Source organism: Scardinius erythrophthalmus (assembly GCF_964197995.2).
Source record: "Scardinius erythrophthalmus genome assembly, chromosome: 15".
Taxonomy (NCBI): Eukaryota; Metazoa; Chordata; class Actinopteri; order Cypriniformes; family Leuciscidae; genus Scardinius; species Scardinius erythrophthalmus.
In genome coordinates this window covers 7,873,102-7,896,002 of record NC_138235.1, presented here as the reverse complement: position 1 = coordinate 7,896,002, position 22,901 = coordinate 7,873,102, and the positions used below count along the sequence as shown (strand labels likewise).

The 22,901-nt window shown below is 39.8% G+C and overlaps 1 protein-coding gene across 1 annotated transcript; it reads right to left on the bottom strand.

Moving 5' to 3' along the window:
- Window positions 1-634: 634 nt before the first annotated feature.
- On the bottom strand, window positions 635-22,199 carry emilin3b (elastin microfibril interfacer 3b). The gene is made up of 5 exons (XM_081386997.1): window positions 21,840-22,199; window positions 8,641-8,763; window positions 6,035-6,294; window positions 3,355-3,887; window positions 635-2,058 (listed from the first exon to the last, which is right to left on the bottom strand). Exons 1-5 carry the CDS (start codon window positions 21,998-22,000, stop codon window positions 775-777), a joined length of 2,361 nt encoding a protein of 786 aa, XP_081243123.1. The 5' UTR covers window positions 22,001-22,199; the 3' UTR covers window positions 635-774.
- Between the last annotated feature and the right edge of the window lie 702 nt (window positions 22,200-22,901).

The window sequence follows — 22,901 nt, the reverse complement described above, 5'->3', positions numbered from 1 at the left end:
TCTATACATGCAAACAATTTAACCTACATGACCGGTGCTAGTTTCATATCTCACTGTGTTCTTATATAATAAAATCATTTAATAATTTACTAAACAACAATATTTTGTGTCCAGTTATTTGGTAATCCACCACGTATTCAGCATATGAATGTCCATTCTGCTTGTCATGAATGTCAAACTGGGTTTATTTTGTACTAATGAAAGTTTGATTAGTTTGTTCTTGATGACACTGGGTGGTCATTACTGGAACTTCCACAATTGATCCATCAGAATCAGAATAATCAGAATATAAAGGAAATAGCTGACAAACTTTTTTTCTTCAGTTCACACAACTCGCTTTTATTAATGAAAAATTATAATCTCTTAGAAAACATTTCAATAATGCGAAATATATTTTTAAAACAACCTATTTCACACTCATCAAACTAAAAAAAAAAAAATGTGTAGCTTCGTAGTGTTATGATACAGTAATTAAATCAGGAGATGACTTGGATGCTGAGATGAGAAGGTAGTGAACAGTACTTGCCATTAGAAACCCGTAGCAGCTTAGTAGTGTCATAACATTCGCTTTCATGAGTTTTGCATGTTTGTTACTTCATTTAACAAATCGTCAAATATGTTTAATAATGCAGTCACACTTTCCTCATATAAGTTAACAAAACTCGGTATAAAGGCTTAAAACAAATAATAGGAGACAACATGCCCTGTTGAGGGAACACAAATATTGCAAGTTTGTACAACCTCAGGCCTTGTGGTTTCTCTGTAGAGGAAGGATTACTGACCGTCACCCCGTGCGGGGTCCGTTTTGCTCATGCAGTCTTTAAGACCGTCCTTCAGTTGGACCAGCTGCTCAGAATGGCTTTCTAGTGTCCCGCTGACCTGCTCCAGGAAGCTGTCCGAATGTCTTTCCAGCTCACTGCGGATTCTCTCAAGGTCATCGGCCAACTCACTTAGGCTGCCACACTGTCCTTCAACCTGGGTGATTCGGCTGTCCACCCCCATCACCTCCCGTTGCATTCCCAGCGTTGTGGAGCGACAACCCTGCAGTTCCCCGGCTAACCTCCGTCGCAAGCTCTGGAGTTCCCCCTTCAACTGGATCAGCCTCCGCTCCCCGGACCCAAGCATGGACGCCTGCCGCTCCACCAGATCCGAGATGCCCTGCACCTGAGTGACCAAACGGCTTTCCCGTTCCTCCCATGTGGAGTTCACCTTGCCAACTTCTCGAGCAAACAGGCTGACTGAATCCCGTAGACCCTTCAAGGTACGATTGACAGAGTTGACATTGATCTTCAGGAGTGTGATTTCCCCTTGAATAGAGCCCTCTTTGTCCTCCTGGGACAGCTGTGTTAGGAGACCCAGTAAGGTGCTGTTGAGATGGTCCAGTTTGCTTGAATGCACATCCAGGCGGTCCATGATCTTGTTTTCTGTTTCCTTGCAATCTTCTACCTCCGTCTGGATGAGGGCCGTGTCCGGGCTAGAGGCAGGGGAGCACGCAGAGGTGCAGAGGAGCTCGAGGACGGACATCTGCTTCTGCATCCCATCCAGGTCGGCCTCCAGCCTCCTCCGGACACTGTCGATCTCCGTCTCCAGTGCGGGCACCACTTGCCCCTCTAGCAGCGCCGGTGCCGTGGCGTTGCTCAACTCCTCCACCGCTACGAACAGACGTCGCTCCAATGTCTTCAGCTTATCGTCTAACAAAGTCTTAAACCCATCCAGGGAGCTGAACCCATCTTGGTGTCCATGTTCAGAGGCATTAATCCTGCCCTCCATGTCCACCATCCGGCTCTCCACTAGGGTCTCGAAGTGGAGTGTCTGGTCAGTCATGTCCACGTGTAGCTGCCTCTGGGACTCGGTCAGGCCCGTAACCGAGTCCTCCAGCTGGAACATCCTCTGAGTCAGGCTGTTCACCTCGCCGCAGCAGCTCTCGGTCACCGTCAGACCCAGGATCTGTGCCTGCAGCTCACCCAGCTCTTTCCTCAAGCCCGTCTCTCGGCCATCCAGAGAGACTTGGATCTGTTCTTGACCTGTTAAGTGCTCGTCATGACACTGCTGCTTAACCTAAGGACAGGACACAGGAAAACGTACTTTTAAACACAAGACATTTTGTGTCATACATGATTATGCTCTGCCTAAAAAACTTGTAAATAAAAAAAAAAAACTGCTAAATAAGTTCTTTATACTCGTACCGCCGGTTTCACAGACAAAGCTTAAGACTGGTCCAAGACTAAAATGCATGTTTGAGCTGTTTTAACTGAAATAAACTTGCACTGGCATATCTTAAAATATATCAGTGCCATTGTTTTGTCTCAAGATGCACACCAGTGGGTTTTTTTTTCTAAAACACGTTTATAAAAGCTACTTAAATGCACTAAAAAAGGCCTAATCCTGAATTAATCTAAGCCCTGTCTGTGAAACCAGGCCTTAGATTAATGAATTCTAGTCTGCACTTTTATATTAATACCAGGTATATATATATATATATATATATATATATATATATATATATATATATATATATATAGGCTCGATGCTGCGCTTGTGTACTCGTACTCATACTCATTAAAATGCTCCGATGCCAACAACTACACAGCGTGTACAGTACAGTGCTTGTGATTATGCACACTGCCCTGTAGTCAATAATTGTATCCCTTAAAACTCATTTTGATCACCATCATAAAATGTCCACCAAAATGACATATTTAAATGTTTGTTTTTTTCTTGAAAAAAAATTATTCATGCCTTTAAATAGCTTGAATGTCACTCTACACCCTTGCCTCATTTAGTATACCCGGTTCTATGAATATGTAAATGAGCCCCGCCTCCACTTACTCAGCTCAGAGATCCACTCGTTGACGATCACACATTGATCTGATTGGTTACAAGGTAGTTTGTGATGTCAGAAACACCAGCGATTTCAAACCGACTTATGAATTTACACATGGTTTGTCTTAAAACATATTAAAAACACCACATAGACATATAAACAACATTAAAAGCTTGATTTTCACCACAGGGGGACTCTAATTAAATGCAAGACCCTATTTAAACAGTACTGCATGAGTCATACTGAGAGAGTGTGAGTTTGCTATTGCGTAAGAGATGCATGATTCAATGCATGATTGAATATTGCTTTGATTTGATCATCTAGTGTCTCTAAAGAGTAGGAATTTCTTAATTTAGTTTTCAATACCTGCTTGCAATGCTGCACTTTGACACAGAATTCATGTATGAAACATTAACTGCAAAAATTAAACTAGTGGCAATTTCTGGTTCATGCCGACTTGAATTAGAACCAACAAAACAAATGTCAGCAGTCCAACTTGTTCTTGGTGAAAAGTTGAGTGATCAACTCACCTGACCAATTCTCTCATCACAGTGACTCTCCAGACCCGTCAGTCTCCTCTCAAGGCCATCAAGGACATCGGCCCTCACTCCGGCCAGTCTGGAGTCCAGGAGCTCCTCTAGACGCCGCTGATCCCCAGGGATGGGTCTCCCAGTGGCAGTGTCTATCAGCCGCTTTAACTGGCCATCGTGTCCCATCACCATTCCACGGATCTCGTCCAGCATCTCGCTCTTGACCTTCAGCTCATCTCTGACCTCCATCACATTTCCCACCAACTCTCCAAAACCAGGGAGGTTCGCCTCGCCGTCTACACCGTTTGGCGTGCCCTCTGGGATCAGCCCGAAGCCCACAGAGGTGTCCAGCAGCCGGGGGGCGCCACCGAGCAAAGAGCTCAGCATCTTCCTGGTGTCCTCGCGCAGAGAGACGCGCAGACGCTCCTCCATGCCAGACACCAGGCCGTTCAACGTGTCCAGATCTTGAGAGAGTTTTCGAAGGTTTTCTTCAATGCGGTCCAAGCGTTCACCAGAGACTCCCGCTTTTGGACCTTGGAAGAAGTGAAAAACTTTTACACCTTTACAATCCACATTTATGAAATTAGAAAAGCGTAGATCAGGGTTTCTGGCAGTTAGTGGAACAACTTTAAGAAATCCATTGGATTACACTGGAAATGCTAAAAAAATATACTATGTATGCAAGAACAGTGCTGTTTTAATCAATAAAGTAAACCTAACTCAGAGATCAGGCTCTAAATGAGTTCAGTGATTCAGGTTAAAAACAATTGTTAAAACACAACCAACTCCATCAGATCACTTTTTCTCTTTGTTCATCTGGCTGTTATAACTCAATTACAGCAGCCAAACTAAATCTAAAGTTTTAACTTTAAAAACACCGATCACCATAATGGTGACTTAAAATGTGTGATTTTCTCTTTCAGTGATTCCGCTAGTTAACATCAGACGCATAGTTCGAATTACAGGGGGTACTGGGGGGTACTATACCCCCCAAGAAGACCCATAAAGTCCCCCATAGGGACAGAAATATCAGTTTGGGGGGGGGGGGGGGGGGGTGGTCAAGTCAACTCCTATTTTCACTGTAGGAACATTTTGATGTAAAGCGATTTCAGACACCTTTATTGTGGACCGTACCATTTTTAACCACCGTGGCTAGAAGCAACGGAGATAGAGAACGACTTCAACTTCTCAAGCAAGTGTCAACGTTGAATGACAAAACGCTAGTTTCATAAAGTATCATTCTTTTCAACATTCCTTATTTGTATATTCAAAAATATTTAAAATAATCTAATTTAATACAGTTATAATGTTTCAATGTAAATTATTTAATTTTACTGGTAACAGCCTAGTGTCTAATTATTTTAATTGAATATATTTATCAAATTTAAGAATTTGAAATGAAAGATGGAGCATACATTTAATAAAATTAGGGGAAAATGCCCTTTATAAAGGTACAAAAAATTATTCTGATTGTTTTCAAACAGTGATGTAATGAAATATTGACAATTTAAGCTTGAAGGGAGTAAAGACTCTGTTTAGGCTATTAAGGAAATGTCATTTTGCCAAAAGAAGAACTATTATTTTAAACAAATGTTCATTTTAAATTAGCCAACTTCAGTGTGATATGTTACCATATTATCATGCTTAATACTGAGAATTTGAATAATTGTAATGTGATGATCAGATGCAGATATCTAAATCAAAGAATATGGGTGGTTTGCAGGTGGATTATTTATTTTTAATAGTGGATTCGGGTGGCTCAAAGTGCACCAGATTAAAGAATTTATCTTTAAAATGTACAAAATAGAAACACATTAGGCTATATGATGGTCTACAACAAAATACACATTTAACCCTTATCTTATTATTAAAATACATTATTATGATTTTACCACCTCCGCCTCATTTTGAGCCAGGAAAAACCCTGAAATAGGCAATAGGCTTCTTGTAAAGGTATTACTTTTACTAGTAATTAGAATGGTATTTCAGTGCACTTAACTTCTAACTTTTGGGAGTTGATCGAAACAGTTCTCTTTTGGATATATAATAACAATGAGATATTCTGTAGCCTACTGATTATCAGTTTGTCGCACCACACATTATTGTGTGTTGCACAACACATGTTGCACTTGGCGATCACGGTGGGGATTGATATGGTAGTGGACCATGATGGTCATAGAAGAAGTGAAGGAGCAGTACCCCCCAATTATGGTGGGGTAATTCGCACTCTGATCAGGTGTCTTCAATAATGGTCAATCATCACTCAATTAATCACATAATTATCTCATTACCTTTAACACTGCTTCAGTGTTACTTATAACACTCTGAGAGCGTGGATTATATAAACACTGAGCAGTGTTCATTTAACAGTGGGGATTTTGCTGTGTACTTGCATGTCATGTGACCATTAACCGACATCAGAGAGCCAATAAAATGCGAGAGTGTTGTCAAATTATTGAAATATTAACTTCAAATCTACTCCAAATAAATATTTTACGACGAAAAAAAAGGGGAATCCTTGCATAGATGTTTGGCTTTAAAACAATAATGTACAGTACCATTGTAAACATTATAACTTTGTAATGATCTATTTATTACCATTATACTTTCCCCAAATATTAATGCAAGTGTCACATTAATAATCAAACTGCTAATGGTGAGATGTGTAACTTGCATTTACCATAGCTTGGTATGAACCCACTAGGGATGGGTTTGTTGTCGGGGTGTCCTCCAGGAAAGGAGGTCTTGGGATGACCCCTGGGGTAACCCTTGACCCCGGGCCGAGGGAACGAGCCCTTGAAGGGTGGCATCATGGCATCCGGGTCAGAGGTCGACCCGTCAAAGCAGTTCTCTCCGGAGAAACCGGGGCAACAACGCCACTCTAGTTCAGTGATGGTTTTATGACCGATTTTGTACTGTGGTTTGAAGAGTGTCCGATACCTGTGGGGAAAAACACACTGAATGTCACAAACAGAATGAACTTCACACTTCACCATCCCGCGGTTTGCCCTGTGTAAAACGAGATCAGCTTCAGGGCTTTTATTCACTGACATTCAGGCATGACCGTAATGAGTCAAGTCAAGTCAATTCAAGTTTATAATAGCGCTTTTCACAATACAGATTGTATCAAAGCAGCTTCACAGTATTAAATTAAAATAATACATCAATGTTTGTTTCTAGTGGAAAACGTCCACGTTTGGTAATGCTGATCAATAGTATTGTTGATTGATTAATTAAATTAAATATCCCCAAATATCCCCAACTGAGTAAGCCAAAGGCAACAGTGGCAAGGAACCGAAAAACTCCATCAGGTGACCTAATGGAGAAAAAAAAACCTTGGGAGAACCCGGGCTCAGTCGGGGGCCAGTTCTCCTCTGGCGTTTATGAACTATAGAGACCGGATTTAACTGTAAGATTAAAAGTATTATATGAATGCCTGGCTGAAGAGATGCGTCTTTAATCTAGTTTTAAACTGGGAGAGCGAGTCTGAGCAACGAACAGTATCCGGAAGACTATTCCAGAGTTTTGGGGCTAAATGTGAAAATGCTCTCCCTCCTTTGGTGGATCTGGATATCCTAGGTATGACCACAAGCATCAAATTTATTTATTTATTATTTTTTGGGGCGTTTTTTTGAACCGATAAGTAGTACCTCTGTCTTGTCTGGATTTAATAAAAAAAAATTGCGCGTCATCTTTTATATCTTTAACACACTCTGTCAATTTGGATAATTTAGCGTTGTCATCCGGCCATGATGAAATATATATTTGAGTGTCATCAGCATAACAATGGAAACTAATTCCATGTTTCCTTATAATATTTCCAAGTGGCAGCATATATATTGAGAATAACAGAGGGCCTAACACAGATCCCTGCGGCACTCCATAGTTTACTGGAGTTATGATCGATTTTTCTCCATTTAAATAGACAAAATGGTAGTGGTCAGATAAGTATGATCTAAACCAGCTTAATGCTGGTATATGATCATATAACACCGATTTATATATGTATATATATATATATATTTTTTTCTTTTTGAACCAAATTAAAACCGACTCGAATTTGTTACTGTCACGTTTTGAGTTTGGTCATGCTTAGAGTTTGCTTTTGACATCATTTTCTGTTCTGTTTATCTCTGTTAGGTTGGTTTTCTTGTTCTGTTTATTAGTCCCGTCATCCTCTGTTTCCCTCCTGTTAGCCTCCAAGGTTACAAATGGTTTGATTAAGTTTTCACATGTGTTTCACTTTCTTTGATTGGTTTATTCTGTCTATTTAAGCCCTGTGTGTCTCTATACGTTGTGTTCATTTGGTTGTTCTGTTCTTGAGTGTTATGTGAAGATTTGAGTTTGTTTCTGCATCTCTGCTGCAACCAAGCTGTGACAGTCACAGCCAAACTGATTGGGAAAAGAAAGATGTTTTATTAATATTTAATCAGAATTTAATATTTGTTTGAATAAAAGCCATGCATGTAATTTTGAGAGAAAAAACCCTAAAGACAAAAAGATAAATAGAAAGAAAAAAGATTATTTATTATTAAAGACCATACCATACAGTACTTAATATATTGTTCATATAATGATATATATTTGATGTTTCGTAAATGTAGGTCAAAATATTACTTAATGCCGTCAAAATCATTATCTTTTGGCTTTTTACAACTTAATTTCACCATAAACAAAAGCTAAATTAATATGAAAGTAAAATTTTCACATGGGATAAAACTAAAAATATTTTGTTAGTTAATGTTTAATTTAGTTTACCTACTATAAATAAAGACAATTCAAAATACCTTAATGTTTATTGTGATTTAAAAAAAAAAATAGGAATCATATTTTCTGTTATGTACAAACAAAAGCAAGAAAGAAAAAAATGAATACAACTCAGTAAATCAGCACTATTTAAAAATAACTGTTTCTATGTTGTTTCTGTGGCAAGCTGAACAAAATAGGTTTAAACTGAAAAACATGATTTTCAATTAAACTAACATAGAAAAGCACTTTTCACTTTTTTTTCGGTGTATTCCAGTTTAAAAACACGCAACATGACACAGTTTCACTAGACTTTGAACAGTATTCTGAGTGGCCACTAGAGGGCAACTCAAGGATACAATGAAAAGTGCTCGACATCTTCAAACACCACCAAAACATATAACATTCAAATAAACATGTTTGAGGCCATCTTGCTCCTGCTGTTTTGAACAATAAACACCCATTTGAAACTATATTTTGGTCTAAAACTAAAATCCCTCTACATTTTATTCCATTCAAGATTCTTAGTGCATGACTTACATGAGCACAGGACATTTCTGTCCCCATATGCACTTGGTAGTGTACTCTGGCTTGACATATGTGGCCACTCCATCCTGCATCACACAGGTGACGTTCTTCTGGACCACGTAAGCACAGAAGTTCCTGTCGAGAGGAAAGAGACATTCTTATCAGTTCTTACATTCTTCATTATCATACATCATACTGATGCATTATCAGTTATTACATTCTTATCAGTTATTGAAGATCTAGACTAAATGTGAGCATGCATTTACTCATCTCACTTGAACAAAAGAAAAAGATTCAGAATTCCTCAAAATGCAAAAAAACAATGAAATGCAAACTCACAATATTATGTAAAGCTGCAATAATTAAATATGCTAAATTACACATATACTTTATGTATTCAATCTCACTTTATTAAGCAATTTCATGCTGCTGACCTTCAATGATCCAATTCAACAATAATTATAAGAAAAAAAAAAAAAAAGTAAAATGTTCTGCTTTTATCGCTAAAGTAATAATGTTGAACTTTCTCCCCCAGAATGGCAGCAGACCTATCTTGCACCCAGCGCAATTGGCTTTGTACACCAACGCATGTATCATTCCTATTTTGCACTTGCGCACAGTGGACTTTTCCCTCCACAGACGCCGTCAGTAAATTAGGGAATGAACTTGCACTCCAGGGGGCGGTGCAGCGCAAAGAGGAGGCGTGTTCCAGCGCAGACATTCCCTGGTGCTATTTTGCAGTTTCAGAAAACAATTCCAGCACTGACCAGGAAAAACCTAGTCTAAAGTCAGTGGCGCATTCAGATACTATTCATATAGTTCAGATATAGTTCACCCAAAAATGAAAATTCTGTCAGTAATTACTCGAGTGAGTTAACGTAGTGTTTTTGCGCAGCGCGTCACACACATGACCAGCGTCGGCCAATAGTGAGCCTACGTGGTGACGTGCAACACTGACGCTCTACGTTAACTCTCGAGGCCCAGAGAGAAGGAAATGAATAGTGGAATAAAGTCGTTATTTTTGTTTGTTTTTAGCGCGCAAAAAGTATTCTCGTCGCTTGATAAACTTAAGATTAAGCCACTGTAGTCACTTGGACTATATTAACGATCTTTTTAATAACTTTTCTGGGCCAGCAAGTTTCAGTCCCTTAGAAGTCTATGGAGGAGTGATCCAGCTCTCAGATTTAATCAAAAATATCTTAATTTGTGTTCCGAAGATGAACGAAGGTCTTACGGGGTTGGAACAGCATGAGGGTGAGTAATTACTGACAGAATTTTCATTTTTGGGTGAACTAACCCTTTAAGGGCGCATGCTTGGCCATAATGTAGCGTGTGCACAACGTGCATACACTTTGCTTCTCTCATCTACACAGATGCAGCATTTGACATTTTTGCAAATCATACATTATTACAAGGAAAAATATTCCACATGAGGGAAAGCATTGCTGTGTCCATGAAGATGTGAAAAAATAGGCATAAATCTAGCTTACACATTTACCCAAGTTATCATACGCCTGTTTAACCGAAGCTAATTTGGGTGTGTTTCTCCATCCCCAATGTCACTTCTCTGTGTTTTCCGGCCCTGACGAGAATGTCGGTCTCCTCGGCTGTGAACCGCTCCTGGCAAATCCGCTGTTATAATAGCAATCCGCCATGGAACAAGCGCACCTGCTCTTAAAGGGAATGTGAGATGACGCTCTGATTGGTTTATTTCACGTTACGCCCAAACCACACCTATGAATAATGAAGCTACTTCAGACCAACCCATTTGAGGCTACGTTTACACGGAAACGATCTGAAGAGAAAACGCAAAAGCGATCACTTTTTATTCTGCGTTTAGACGAGCGTTATGTGGGTGAAATTCAATGTAGTGTGCTCTCCAGGCGGCTAGGTGGCAATGTGAAGCACGGATCGGTGCCTTCACTGTCTAGCAGACTTTTGCGTTTTTACCGTTTAGACGGGAACGCGACGGTGGAGCGTTTTAAAGATTTCCACTCTGGAGGGTGGTTTAACTTTTTTGCGTTTTTAAGCCCCAAAAACGCCGTCGCCGTCTAAACGAAAGGCACATCTGATAAAATATTTTTACGTTTTCACCCGCGAGCGTTCTCGTGTAAACAGGGCCTTAGATTTGCGCCGAGATCCGCCCACAAAGTTACTTGCGTTTCAGATCGTTAAAATAGAAAGGGCCTTTACATTTGCCAAAAATATAACTTTTTTGTTGTTATTATTGTTAAAAAACAAACAAGCAAGCCCAGCACTGGTCAGAAAAAGTAACGCAAAAGTAACGTAAGCCATTACTTTCCATGCAAAGTAACAAGTAACAAGGCAATTGGTTACTTTTTTAGGCAATATTGTAATGCATTACTTTTAAAGGGAACTTTCCCCAACACTGGTGCTTCTCAATTTTGGTTATTGGGTATTACATGCATGCATCACAAAATTACATTTTGTGGAAATTGTAAACACTGCATACTGCAAAAATAACAGTAATATAGGCTACTGATCAGGGGCCGTATTCACAAAGAATTTTAAGGCTAAAAGTAGCTCCTAACTGGCGAATTTAGGAGCAACTCCTAAAAATAATGGGCGTGTCACTCGTAACTTTAGGACTCCTAATTTTTTTGACTAAGAGTAATTCACGAAGCATTTTAGCCCTAAAAGTAGCACCTAAGTCTGGGACAGCTTAAAAGAAGTCGAGAGGACTCCTAACTCACTAAGACCTATTCACAAACCGCTTTTAGTGGCATTTCACGCTGCGATGTTTTGAAATGCGTAAGTGGCGGCTACAGGAGCTTCCCATCGCGAGGGAAAATTTTTGCATTGTAGGCATAAAGGGATGCAATAACGCCACCAACAAGTACAACAACCAAAACTAGGCTATTCATTGCATGTAAACTAATTAACGTTTCATTATGAATCAAATAAAAAAAAAATTCTCTTTGCAAACGTAAGCCAGAGGCATATAGTGACAGATTAATTCAATAATGTTGCAAAGATATTGCTTCAATCCTATAGGCTTCATTAGGCTAGGCTATTTGTTTTGCCTTACTCTTTATTCATTTAGGCTATTTATTCAGTTATTCATCATCTTCAGTCCTTCGCACTACTTGTGTAGCGTACGCTTTCTCAGACCTGTCACCTGTCACTCATCATCGTAGGGGAGGAGTTTGGAATCATTCCCGCGTTACAATCATCAGCCAATCAAGGTGGTCACTTCAGTCAAGCTCGTGCATGAGTAATGACGTCATCCATAGCAACGAAGACTCACTCTTAGTTTAGGAGTTGTCATTTTTCTTTACTAAGAGTAGGTCTGAAAGGTGTTGTGAATAACTTTTAAGAGAAAACTCCTAGCTAAAATATTTTAGTGCGATTTAGGAGCACTCCTAGTGGTAAGATAAAATGCTTTGTGAATACGGCCCCTGGTCAATACATTTTAAATATTAGAAAATTCTGAGATTTATATTGTATATCATTAAATGTCATCATATATGTATTCCATAATATGTAAATTATTTTTATTCCATCTGTCTGATTATATAGTGCTTGCTCTCAGCTTACTAAAACATAGTATGAGAAATATGCTATTCAGTCAAACCCAAAGTCATGTTCATTAACCCCATTAGGAACCACATTATACAGTAATAACACAGTTCAACAGCTGATGAAATCTGATTTATGACTGTCTAGTGCTATCAGCTATCAAACAAACAGTTTTGTTGAAGTGATACCCAAGGCACACAAGGAAACCCACATTTGGCCATTCATTTGCACGGCCTACATGTGTCTTCACACACATATTGCTCACAGAAACGAGAGTGTTTGACTGGAGAGCAGTCATGCATTGCTGTACTAGAGCTGGCGTCTTCCAATGAGCCTGGAGCAAACCTCCGAGTCCTGCTGTTCAACAGCGGTTCTGCTTGAGAGATCTGGACTGCATGGGATAGAGCTTCAGTCATTCACAGTGTGTAAGAGAGTTCAGGTGTAGAGAGATCCCTGACATTAATGACTCTAATTACAAGTGTGGCCAGTCAACTGACCTGAGAACTGTGCAGAAGTCTGGTGTGTCTTCACGTTTCTGTCTTAAAACTGCTTGGAGATTATTAAACAATAGTGTGTAAATACATAAAACATGGAAACCCATCACTGCATTGCACAACTGCATTTAACTGAAAACAGCATTTTTTTATGTAATATGACCTGAATTGTTCATGTTAATAATTGACCGTTCGCAAAGACCCGCCCCCTTTAGTTACTGTTACTATGTCCGACAAGCCACGCTGCTCTCACGCCACACATGTTCTCACGCAGTGAACAATACATCGCGGAGGAGATAGGACACTGACAACACACTGAGACAGGACAGACCAGGTTACTTTTGGGTTACTTTTGATATGAAACAAAGTCTCAACTTTCAAATTTGGACATTTTTTAAAGAAATTTAAACAATAAATAGTGTTTTGTGGCTCTTTAATGTGTTGTGACAGATCGCTCAGTTAAAGCTGCTCGTGAACCGATCATCTCTTCCTTCTAGTTCATTTATATCATCAAATAAACACGAATGAACATCAGAAGGAATGTTTTAACTGCGGAAAGACGTCAGTGCACGCCATTTTTCAAGTTCTAATCCTCCAACGTCAATCTAACTCTCCTGACTGTTTTGTTGGACAAAAACGGCGGATTATGATTGGTCAGATCGCCTATCAATCAAACTCCCTGCGAAGGGCCAATTGTATGATTTATGTAACAGCCACTTCTGCTAAACCCTTTAATCTGTAACATTTACTTAATTTTCTGGATTCATCATCAACATATTCAAGACTAATTTTATAAGTGACTACAATGACTAAGTCATATTAAAGTAATTTCGCCTTAATAAGATGCAGCATTTTGACTAAGCGAGCCAGACATGAAAAGTTGTAGAAAAAAGAAATCTAATGCAAGATATTACTCACTATGCCAAAAATGCGTGTCTGAAGTTGTGTCGTGAGAGTTATAGTGAGAGCATTTCTCACTTACAGCAACAACTGGAATGACCCCTGTGACTTGTCTCTTTCATTGAGGAGGCATTAAACAGATCTGTGCAAACACATGCAAATGAAGGGAATGGGAATAACTACATCAACATTTTCTGACTGTGGGTAACGAAAAACAGACTTCAGTATTCAGCATTTGCTTGTCAGGTGAGCGCACACTTGGAAGAAAAAGAACAACCTCTGTAGTCAAGCAAAATGAGTCCAGGTGTTCAAATGCTCCACATGTATACACATAACTCAGTCCAACCATATCTACATGAGTTGATTCAATCAATATCAAATTATGTCGACAGGAAGAACAGGAGAGACATGACACAGATACAGTATGCATGCAAGTCGCAAGAATTGCTTATAAGTTTCTGTCAACTGAAGGAAAAAACAAATGTTTAACAACAAAAAAGGCTCTTTACATTATTATCGTATTCCATGCATTTCCATTTGCTCATATGGAACAAAGTATCTTGTGAAGCTGCTTGAATTACAGTACTGTGACTTGTCGAAGGACAAATTAACACATTGTCAGACATGTAAAGTGATCTAAGAGCCTCCTGTGATGTATTAAACAGAGCCTATGATCTGTGTGTTGCATATGAAAGATGAATATTAGCTCTACGGGCTGATCTCCCAAACCACAAAGACCACACAGCACGAGGAAAACGTGAGTTCATCTGTCAGAGGAATGGAGTAAAGAGGCTATCGGAGAGATGTCTCAGCTGGTGTGTCTTCTGTGTGTGCTGGATTCATCTCAGGGTAAAATGCAGCGATGAATCGGTAACAGTCTGAAGGGGCCTAGTACATACACCTGAGGTACACCACATGAAGAAAGAGGTGCAAAACTTGTTTTAGCCTCAGACAGACGATGTTTTCTGACCATCTGATGCAAATAGCAAAGAAAGCTGGAGAGCACACCAAACTGACCGACTTCAATACAACATTGACCCAACAATCAGTTTCCAATAAAGTTCAGGATGGACACGTTCGACTCCTTGCTGATAGGCGAATTTTGCTTCCATGAGAAATCGTGATTTAGGGTTATTAAACACGTTATGTTGCTGATAACTACAGATCCACTGCCAACATTTTTTTCAGTGTACTATTGGAAGTCTATAATGTTTATGCAATTTCTTCTGAACAATCATTCATGCAGCACAATGTGTTGTTTTTAGATTTGCTTTTTACCCACCAGCCTATTCTTTATTATTCATTTTATTTCATATTTCCCACCCATAAACAGCACCGAATACTAAATAATAATAAAAAAGGACTATTGGTAACTGTGCATGCCAGTCATTTGTCTCTTCCTGTCTAAATGGGAAGTTCTTGGCCTGACATTATGGACCAGACTTCATGCAGCTGGCTACATGTGACTAGTGCAAAAACAGCAGAGCCAAACAAATTATTTTAGACCATCATCTAGCTCAGGAGTTAGCTGTGGATTTTCATAATCTAAATATAAATGGCCAGCATTGTTTAAAATGACCCCTAGTCACCCTTGAGTAATACACAGGCATGTCAAAAGCTTTTAATGGCACTTAAAGCTTAGTTGTGAGATGGAGTTGTGCCAGAATTTTCCTCTCGTTCTCCATATAAATATCTCCCTCCATTTTTTCATTGTTCTCTCCATCTCATCCACTCTCTCACTCACACTAATGGAAGCAGTCTTTCATCGGTCGCTGGGTTCAGTCATTGGTCATGCCTTAAAGAGTCGCTGTGGAAGGGATGGGGCCACTGACAGTATAAATATGGAGATACGGTGCATGCAAGCTTTTTAGGATCCATTAACTCAAGAAAAGAGTTGCTGTGACACGCTGAACAATGGGATACATTTAGTATGGAGATACTGTATCCAGCGTCCAGAATAGCTTGAGTTCTGAGAAGTAATAAAAATGGCTCTTTAGTCCTGCTAATTTGACCTGCTCTCATGCACAGCATTCAAAGACACATGCAGAAATAGATGTCAAACTGAGCCGAGTTATTTTCAACTTAATCACTGTGGACCGCATCTGTGGCAAGGTGTCAATTACTATGCATAACTGAACAAGAAATATGTTCAGTTGTATTCATTTATGTATGTGAACACCTTTGTCTATGGCACCTAAAAATCTGTCCTTTCAAAACATTGATTTTTGGGATGTCCACTTCAGTGTTAAGCTTCCTTTATAATGATATTACTATAACATGTTTCCCATTCAGTTAAACAGTGTTTATATGTGTACACGTTCACAATGAATCAAAATTATTGTTCATGTTAACAGATGTGCCACAAATGTAGTCCATAGACATTAGACAGAAAATAAAGCAGAATCACACCGCCTCATTTCATCAATATTGTGGAAACAGAAATGTATAATTCAGTTAATACTGAAACATATCAATTAATTAATTATTTGTTTATAAAATACTTAATAATGTGTGTATTTAAGTGTCACATAAATAACATGCTAACACTGTATGACACTGGGTTGCTGCCTATGTAGTGTTCAAGATCACTTATGAGGCTTTATTTCAAGTTTGAATGTTGTCTTGAATCTCACATTTTGTTTTTAAATGGAGCGACAGTCCCTGACTTCTTGAGAAGTGCATTTATATACAGATACTGTTCTTCATGTGTGTTCCTCAGGAGGTAACAGACCTTTACCGAAGGGGGCGATATAGTTACACAAATGCCTCTGCCATTAAACCAGATGTTTATTAGCTATAGCTAGCTAGCTATAAATGTGTTGAGGACTTTTTTAGTAATATATCAAAAGATATCTGTAATGTGTATGCTCTGGTTTGTTCTAGTTTCATTGTGTTTTGGTTCTGTTTTCTGTGTTTCCTGTTTGCCTGTGTTCCTGTCATTGTAGTTGACCTGTGTGCTGCTTCGTTACATTAGTTATTGATTACATGCACCTGTAGTTCATTTAGCTTCCTCATTACCTCTCCGTGTGTATTTAAGCTCTTATGCCGTACACATTAGCTGCGTTTCCACTCTCAGGCCAGTGCGAGCCGGGGCTTTAAACGGGCCGTGCCGGGCTAATAGCCCCGGATCTGGAGCACTGAACCCAAAACACTGCGTTTCCACTGTTGGGCCAGAAGCGCTTCACTAAAACACACCCGTAACACACCTCTCTGGAACAACGTCACACAAACCCATCATTTCACCAACAAATGGAAGTTTTATCAGAAAACTAATCAGAGAGAAATCACTGGAAACTAGCGGTATCGCAAAACAAACATGATAAAAGCAACCGTTTGCTGGCATTTTTGTTGTTTACTTGAATATTAAGTAAGGGATCATGTATAGAGAGGCGGTCGTTATAGCGAATAACAACCCCGACAGGCTGAACAGGACCCCGACGCGAAGCGTAGGGGTCTTGAATCAGCCTGAAGGGGTTGTTATTCGCTATAACGACCGCCTCTCTATACATTATCCCGCTTATTACATGGCTACCTACAAAATAAATAAATAATTTGACACGAATTATTGATTTAAAAAGGAGTTTATTGATTTAAAAACGATTGTATTGCTTCCGCCAAAGAAAATAGTCCGTTCCGCGTCCATAGCAACGCGCTGTTTTTCATGGCAACGGTCTGTTATACTTCGCAGCGGTCTGTTATCAAGAAATAACAGACCGCATTCTACATTGGAATTCAGCCGAGCCATGTAATAAAGCCCAATAATCGATGTTTTACCACAGGTTTACAATAAAAAGTGATACATTGACCATAATGAATTAAATGAATCATTTCTACAAATATGCCACCAAAAATACGACCTGAGGAGCTTTAGCACACTCTCTCAGTAGGCTAGTTATATTTTCAGTCAGAGAAACAGAGGAAGCTCCCGCAAAAAAAGTTGTTTTATTTTATGATGGTCCGGTATAAAGAGACGAGACGTAGACTACTGACAGATACATTAAAACCATGATTGTGATAGCCTTAATGATTTGTCAGATTTTTTCAAGCGTTCATATTTACCATGTTTACTATGGTAATGGTTAGCGGCACAGCGTGCATAGTCTTTTGCATCGCGTATAAATATTTCGACCTTATACGGTGATCAGAATCCACATCGGATCACAGACAGAAGGCATTCAAATATGAAAGTGAGTTTTGAGGTAAATGATGTTAAAAGTCTTTAATGCTGATGTTAGTTGACAGAATCATCCGCCGCTGTCGTCTCCAGACTCAGGTAAACTCCGCCTCTGTTTATGACCACTCCTCTAGCCCGAGCCGGCCCGCTTTGGACCAAGGTATTCGGCGGGCCAGAAAACCCTGGCCGTTGGCCTCGAGGAAGCCCTGATGAGATCAAGCCCCGGAAGTGACAGTGGAAATGTGACTGGCCCGACAGTGGAAACGTGGCTATTGTAAGAAAATGGCCTGTCCCAGATGAAAGATGACTAATCGTGGTGATTTCTGTGGTCGTGGCTCCTAATTGCTGGTCCTACGTCTTACAGTGAGAGAGGTTCAAATACAGCCGTTGTCACCGTCTTGCAACCAAAGATAGCCTGCGATAATTTTCTGATAGTGTAAGAAATTTAGCATGATCATCTCAGGCTACGTCCACATTAATCTGCATAGATTTGAAAACAGAGTTTTCGTTTCAAAATGCTCTCCGTCCACACTAGCGTTTTCAGGCGTTTTCTTAATGTTTCTCATCCACACTGAAACATTGGAAAACGCTAAATTCACCGTACAGCGCATGTGTAAACCCTCATCAAAGCTCACTGAGATGATACAGACAGAACCAGACTTAATCAAGTTATCACGCAATTCTCCTGACAGGATCATTTTATTTAGCAAAATATCTCAGCATTCACTGATCCAGGTTGCATTTTGCAAGGACTGTGATATGAAAGAGTGTGCAAAGTAACATATTTTAGCAACTGTGTGAAAGTGCACAAATAGCACATAACAGGCACAATACCGGTATAAACATGAATTTCTATTGGTACAATATGCGTCACATGACTAAACATATGTCATAGTTTTCAGATACCTCTGTTTTCACAGTTCACACTGCGACGTGAAAATAGCATTTTCAAATGTATCCACTATGGAGACCGTTTTCAAAAAGCCTTATTTCCGTTACTAAAAACGCAGTGTCAGTGTGGACGGAAGACCAAAAAGGAGAGAAAAAGATGCGTTTTCAAACAAAAACATATTAGTGTGGACAATGCCTTATTGCAAAATTGGAATGCCAAGTTGACCTCTTTTCCCTAGGCATGACCATATTCTTTTACACAAGGGTTGTCAAAGCAAAGAGCATTTCCCTTTTTCGTCCAATACTGTATGGAATATCTTCACTGGGCTCATCACAATGCATTCTGGGATTGCCTCGTCTGTGAAGAATACATGAGATGCTACATTTTTCAGGTTCAAAAACACGAGGTGCACAGCACTGCCCCATCACACAGAACGAGCAGTGTGCTGCGTTTTTTATAGGCAACCACTGAAACAGCTGTCCTGTCAGTCAAGTAAACGCCAAATCAGCCTTTTATTAACTTTATTTACTCTCTGTTAACATTGTGGTAGTTATGGTTTGTGAAGTCGTTAGTTCCACTATAGCAAATAACACGGATTGAAATCATACATTGCGCTGATATATTTGTTTATAATCATCAATGAACACCACTAACCACTCGGTGAGTTGCACAGTTTTGAAAATGAACGTTAAGGGTTGTTTTAAGGACATGTTCGTGCATGCCCGTAGACAGCCACTCTGAAGCGGTCAAAGGCGATTCAAAACGAGTCAAAAAGTCGAGATAGGACCCATCGTCAACATTTAGGTGTCCACCACTCTTGTTCATCCAAAACAAACCAGAAAAGAGACTCAAAGTGCTGAATACCGGAATTATCCTTTAAGCTCCTGGTAACCCACGAGAGCACCACAAGTGTCCATCATCACAGTCTCCGGACGTTCAAGCAACTGTAGCTTTCATCACTAAAACGGAAGGCCCGCCTCTCCATTCATTCGATTGGACAGTGGAAAAAAACGCGATGATGTCGGGCGATTTTTCCGCTCGGAGTTGCTTTTTTTCAACTGCAAAAACGCGAGGCGCATAATAAGCGCGCAGAACACTCACTGCCATAGGAAACCAATTGAAAAAAGGCGCCTCTCACTGCAAAAAATGCATCAGGTGTGATCGAGGCCTTAGACAGTGGACAAAAGAAGCTATCTTAGAAGGCAATATCATCGTGCTGTCATTAATCGGCAGATTTTGAATCGGGAGCATGCCAAGGAAGCCTTAAAATGCTGTCTGCATGGGCATCTCTCTGGAAACAGAGATAGACAGGAGATATACAGGCTGTTGTGATTTACCCGAGGGACCAAGATGAACATGTTTAGATACACCAATGGTTTGTATGATATTAGATAGTGCTCAGAACATGGGTCATTGAGGACAGATGCAACATCACTGCCAACATTCGCGATCTGCATTTGATACCACTGGCATTTCAGAATTCCTAGATGCCAACAGGTCTTTGATGGGAATTTTCTCAACATGCCAACTGCTTATCTTTCGGTCGGATTCAGATTGCTCCAGAGCTGCTTTTGGAAAAAAACGTCATTGATTTTAGGACATTTATAATAACTTCAGACCAGTGCTTAATTTGAGCCGGATCCTCAGAAATGTCAGATTTTGGATTTAACGATCCGGCATTAACAAGTGCATCACATGGTGACAGTGTGTGTGTTGCAATATGTTTTGCTATTGGCCCTCAACATATATATTTTAACCAATAAGCTTTGTTAAGTTTAAAATCATTCTTGTTGGTTGGTGCTTACTGATTTTTTTTTTTGAGTGCAGTAAGCATCGGAAAGTTTGGAGTGTGTATATATCTGACAAATTATTAATATATTGAAATATGCTCTTATTTAGTTGTGCTATCACTTTTTAGTGACGTCATTGAATGTTCTGGGAAAACTGAAGTCGAATGGTCAGTATCAGTCACAGCGCATTTTATTTGCTGTTTTTGATCGGGCAACTATTAATTTACAAATTCATTATTGCAACAGTATACATCAAAGCCTGGTTTCACAAACAGGGTTTAGATTAAGTCAGGATTAGGTCTTAGTTCAATTAGGACATTTAAGTAGCTTTTATAAACATTCCTTGGAAGAAAACATGGTGTGCATCTTGACACAAAACAATGGCACCGATATATTTCAAGGTACGTCAGTGCAAGATGCTTTCAGTTAAAACAGCTCAGGCATGCGTTTTAATCTGGGACTAGGCTTAAACCTAGTCTGTGAAACCAGAGGTATGTGTGCTATTTCTTTAAGGATCCTTCCAAATATCTGGTGACACAAAACAATTTCAGAAGCTATGACTGAAACATTAAGGAAAACTTGACATCGGATACATCATTAATGTTGGCAGATGCTAATGAGATATATAGTCATCCATTGTCGAGATGTAAAATTTGAGTAATTGACAAAAAATTGGTCAAACTATAGGTGGCCTTAACTATAGTACTCAACCATTTGATACAATTAACTTATGCGCATATTGTACATGTTAGTGCATTGTAATACATTTAAAGGAATTTAATTACATTTAATTGCACCATTAACTTTACTCCTGACTGTAACAACCCTCACACTAAAAACTAATCATACATTTACTCCTAAACCTAACCAAACCTCAAAGTCATTGGCAATAATGTGGGAATTTTCCAGAACAATGCATAGTTATGTATGTATCCATCGTCATGTATGTAATTATTGTTAGTACACAGTGAGGCCACCTATTATAAAGTGTGACCACTTTTTGTTGTTGTTGATGTTGTTAAAATTGATACGATCATAAAAAGCAAATGTTCATTTTAAGCCCTGTGATGACTGTCATTTTAGAAAAGTTTGCATCCTATTTTAATCACTTTTTTCAGTTCACTAATAGTCCTGAGGTGAGACAAATGAATTTATCTAACTACAAACATTACATATAGTCTCTCAGTGAATTTAAGCTCCTAAAACTACATGTGCAATTAAAAGAATCAGAAAAAATGTTGCAGATGAAGCATATGAAACTGCAGGACGCTGCTGTCACTGCTTGACATTTCATTACTTGTGCACACACACATCCATACACACTCACAGCCTATGGTCTAATGCTTGATACATTGGGCTTCTGTTCTGTTCTGTACACACACACACTCATACACAAACATCTAACTTTACTGTTTACTTACTTATGGTGACCCATTGGTTTTCCAGGGCTGTGTTGCGGGACGCTCCCAGACTTGTGTAGATTGTATCTGTATGGACTTCCATAGAGATTTCCTTTTGCATCCACTGAAGTCAGTAGCAACGTGACCAACAGAAGACCCCCATACGTGAATATCCCCCTCATCTTCAAGCAGCAGAGCAGAGGCTGACAAAAACACTTGCAGAAAAAGCCATAAAGTGGAGGAAGACGGAGAAAGTGTGTGTCGAAAGCAGAAGCTGGGGAGGGCTGCAGAGCCCGGAGGTTGTGAAGTGTTGCTTGTTTTCCTTGCTGAGTCCCACAAGGTTTCTCTGGAGCACTGACTTCAGTTACTGGCGGGCAAGCAGTGCTGCAATTGAAACATCTGCTGTTCTGGCACCATCCTGCCCACTGCACCGCTCACACACACCAGAGAGAGAGAGAGAGAGAGAGAGAGAGAGAGAGAGAGGAGAGCAGTAGCAGAATCCTAAAGCAGGAGTCGCTGCGAGCGCTCGGATGCCTCAGCCAACAGTGGGCCGGTGAGCTCGACCCTGCAGCTGCAGCTCTGACGGGGCATTTGCATATCACTCCCCAAACTCCTGCCTGAAATGAGACCCAGCAGGCGACAGCAGGGGTGAACCCGTTCACTTTATGTTTCTCTCAAAACCGGGCCGCTCAAAAACAAGAGCCAATCTCGCTGCTCGTTTATGTCAGTGCAGCTTTAATCTGTGGCTCAAGTGTAAAAGCACACTGGGATTAGGAATATTTTTCCTCTGTTCCTCTGTGTCAAATCTACATTGACCTCAGCCCATAACCTTCTCACGTGCCTGTAGCTATAAATCTCCAAACATTTCTTTTGCTTTGTGCTTTTCCTCAATTTCTGCAGAAAAATTCAGCAGGCTCCATCTCCAAAAGTGTGTTTTGCTAATTTCAGCAGGACATAGTTATCATTTCACGTCCTGCACCACATTGTTTGAATAGGAAATGCATTTGCGCCCATGGGCTGCTGGTCTGAGAACGAAGTGTGTGTTCAGGCGCATTGTTGACGTGTTGCTATTTTGAGGAACTG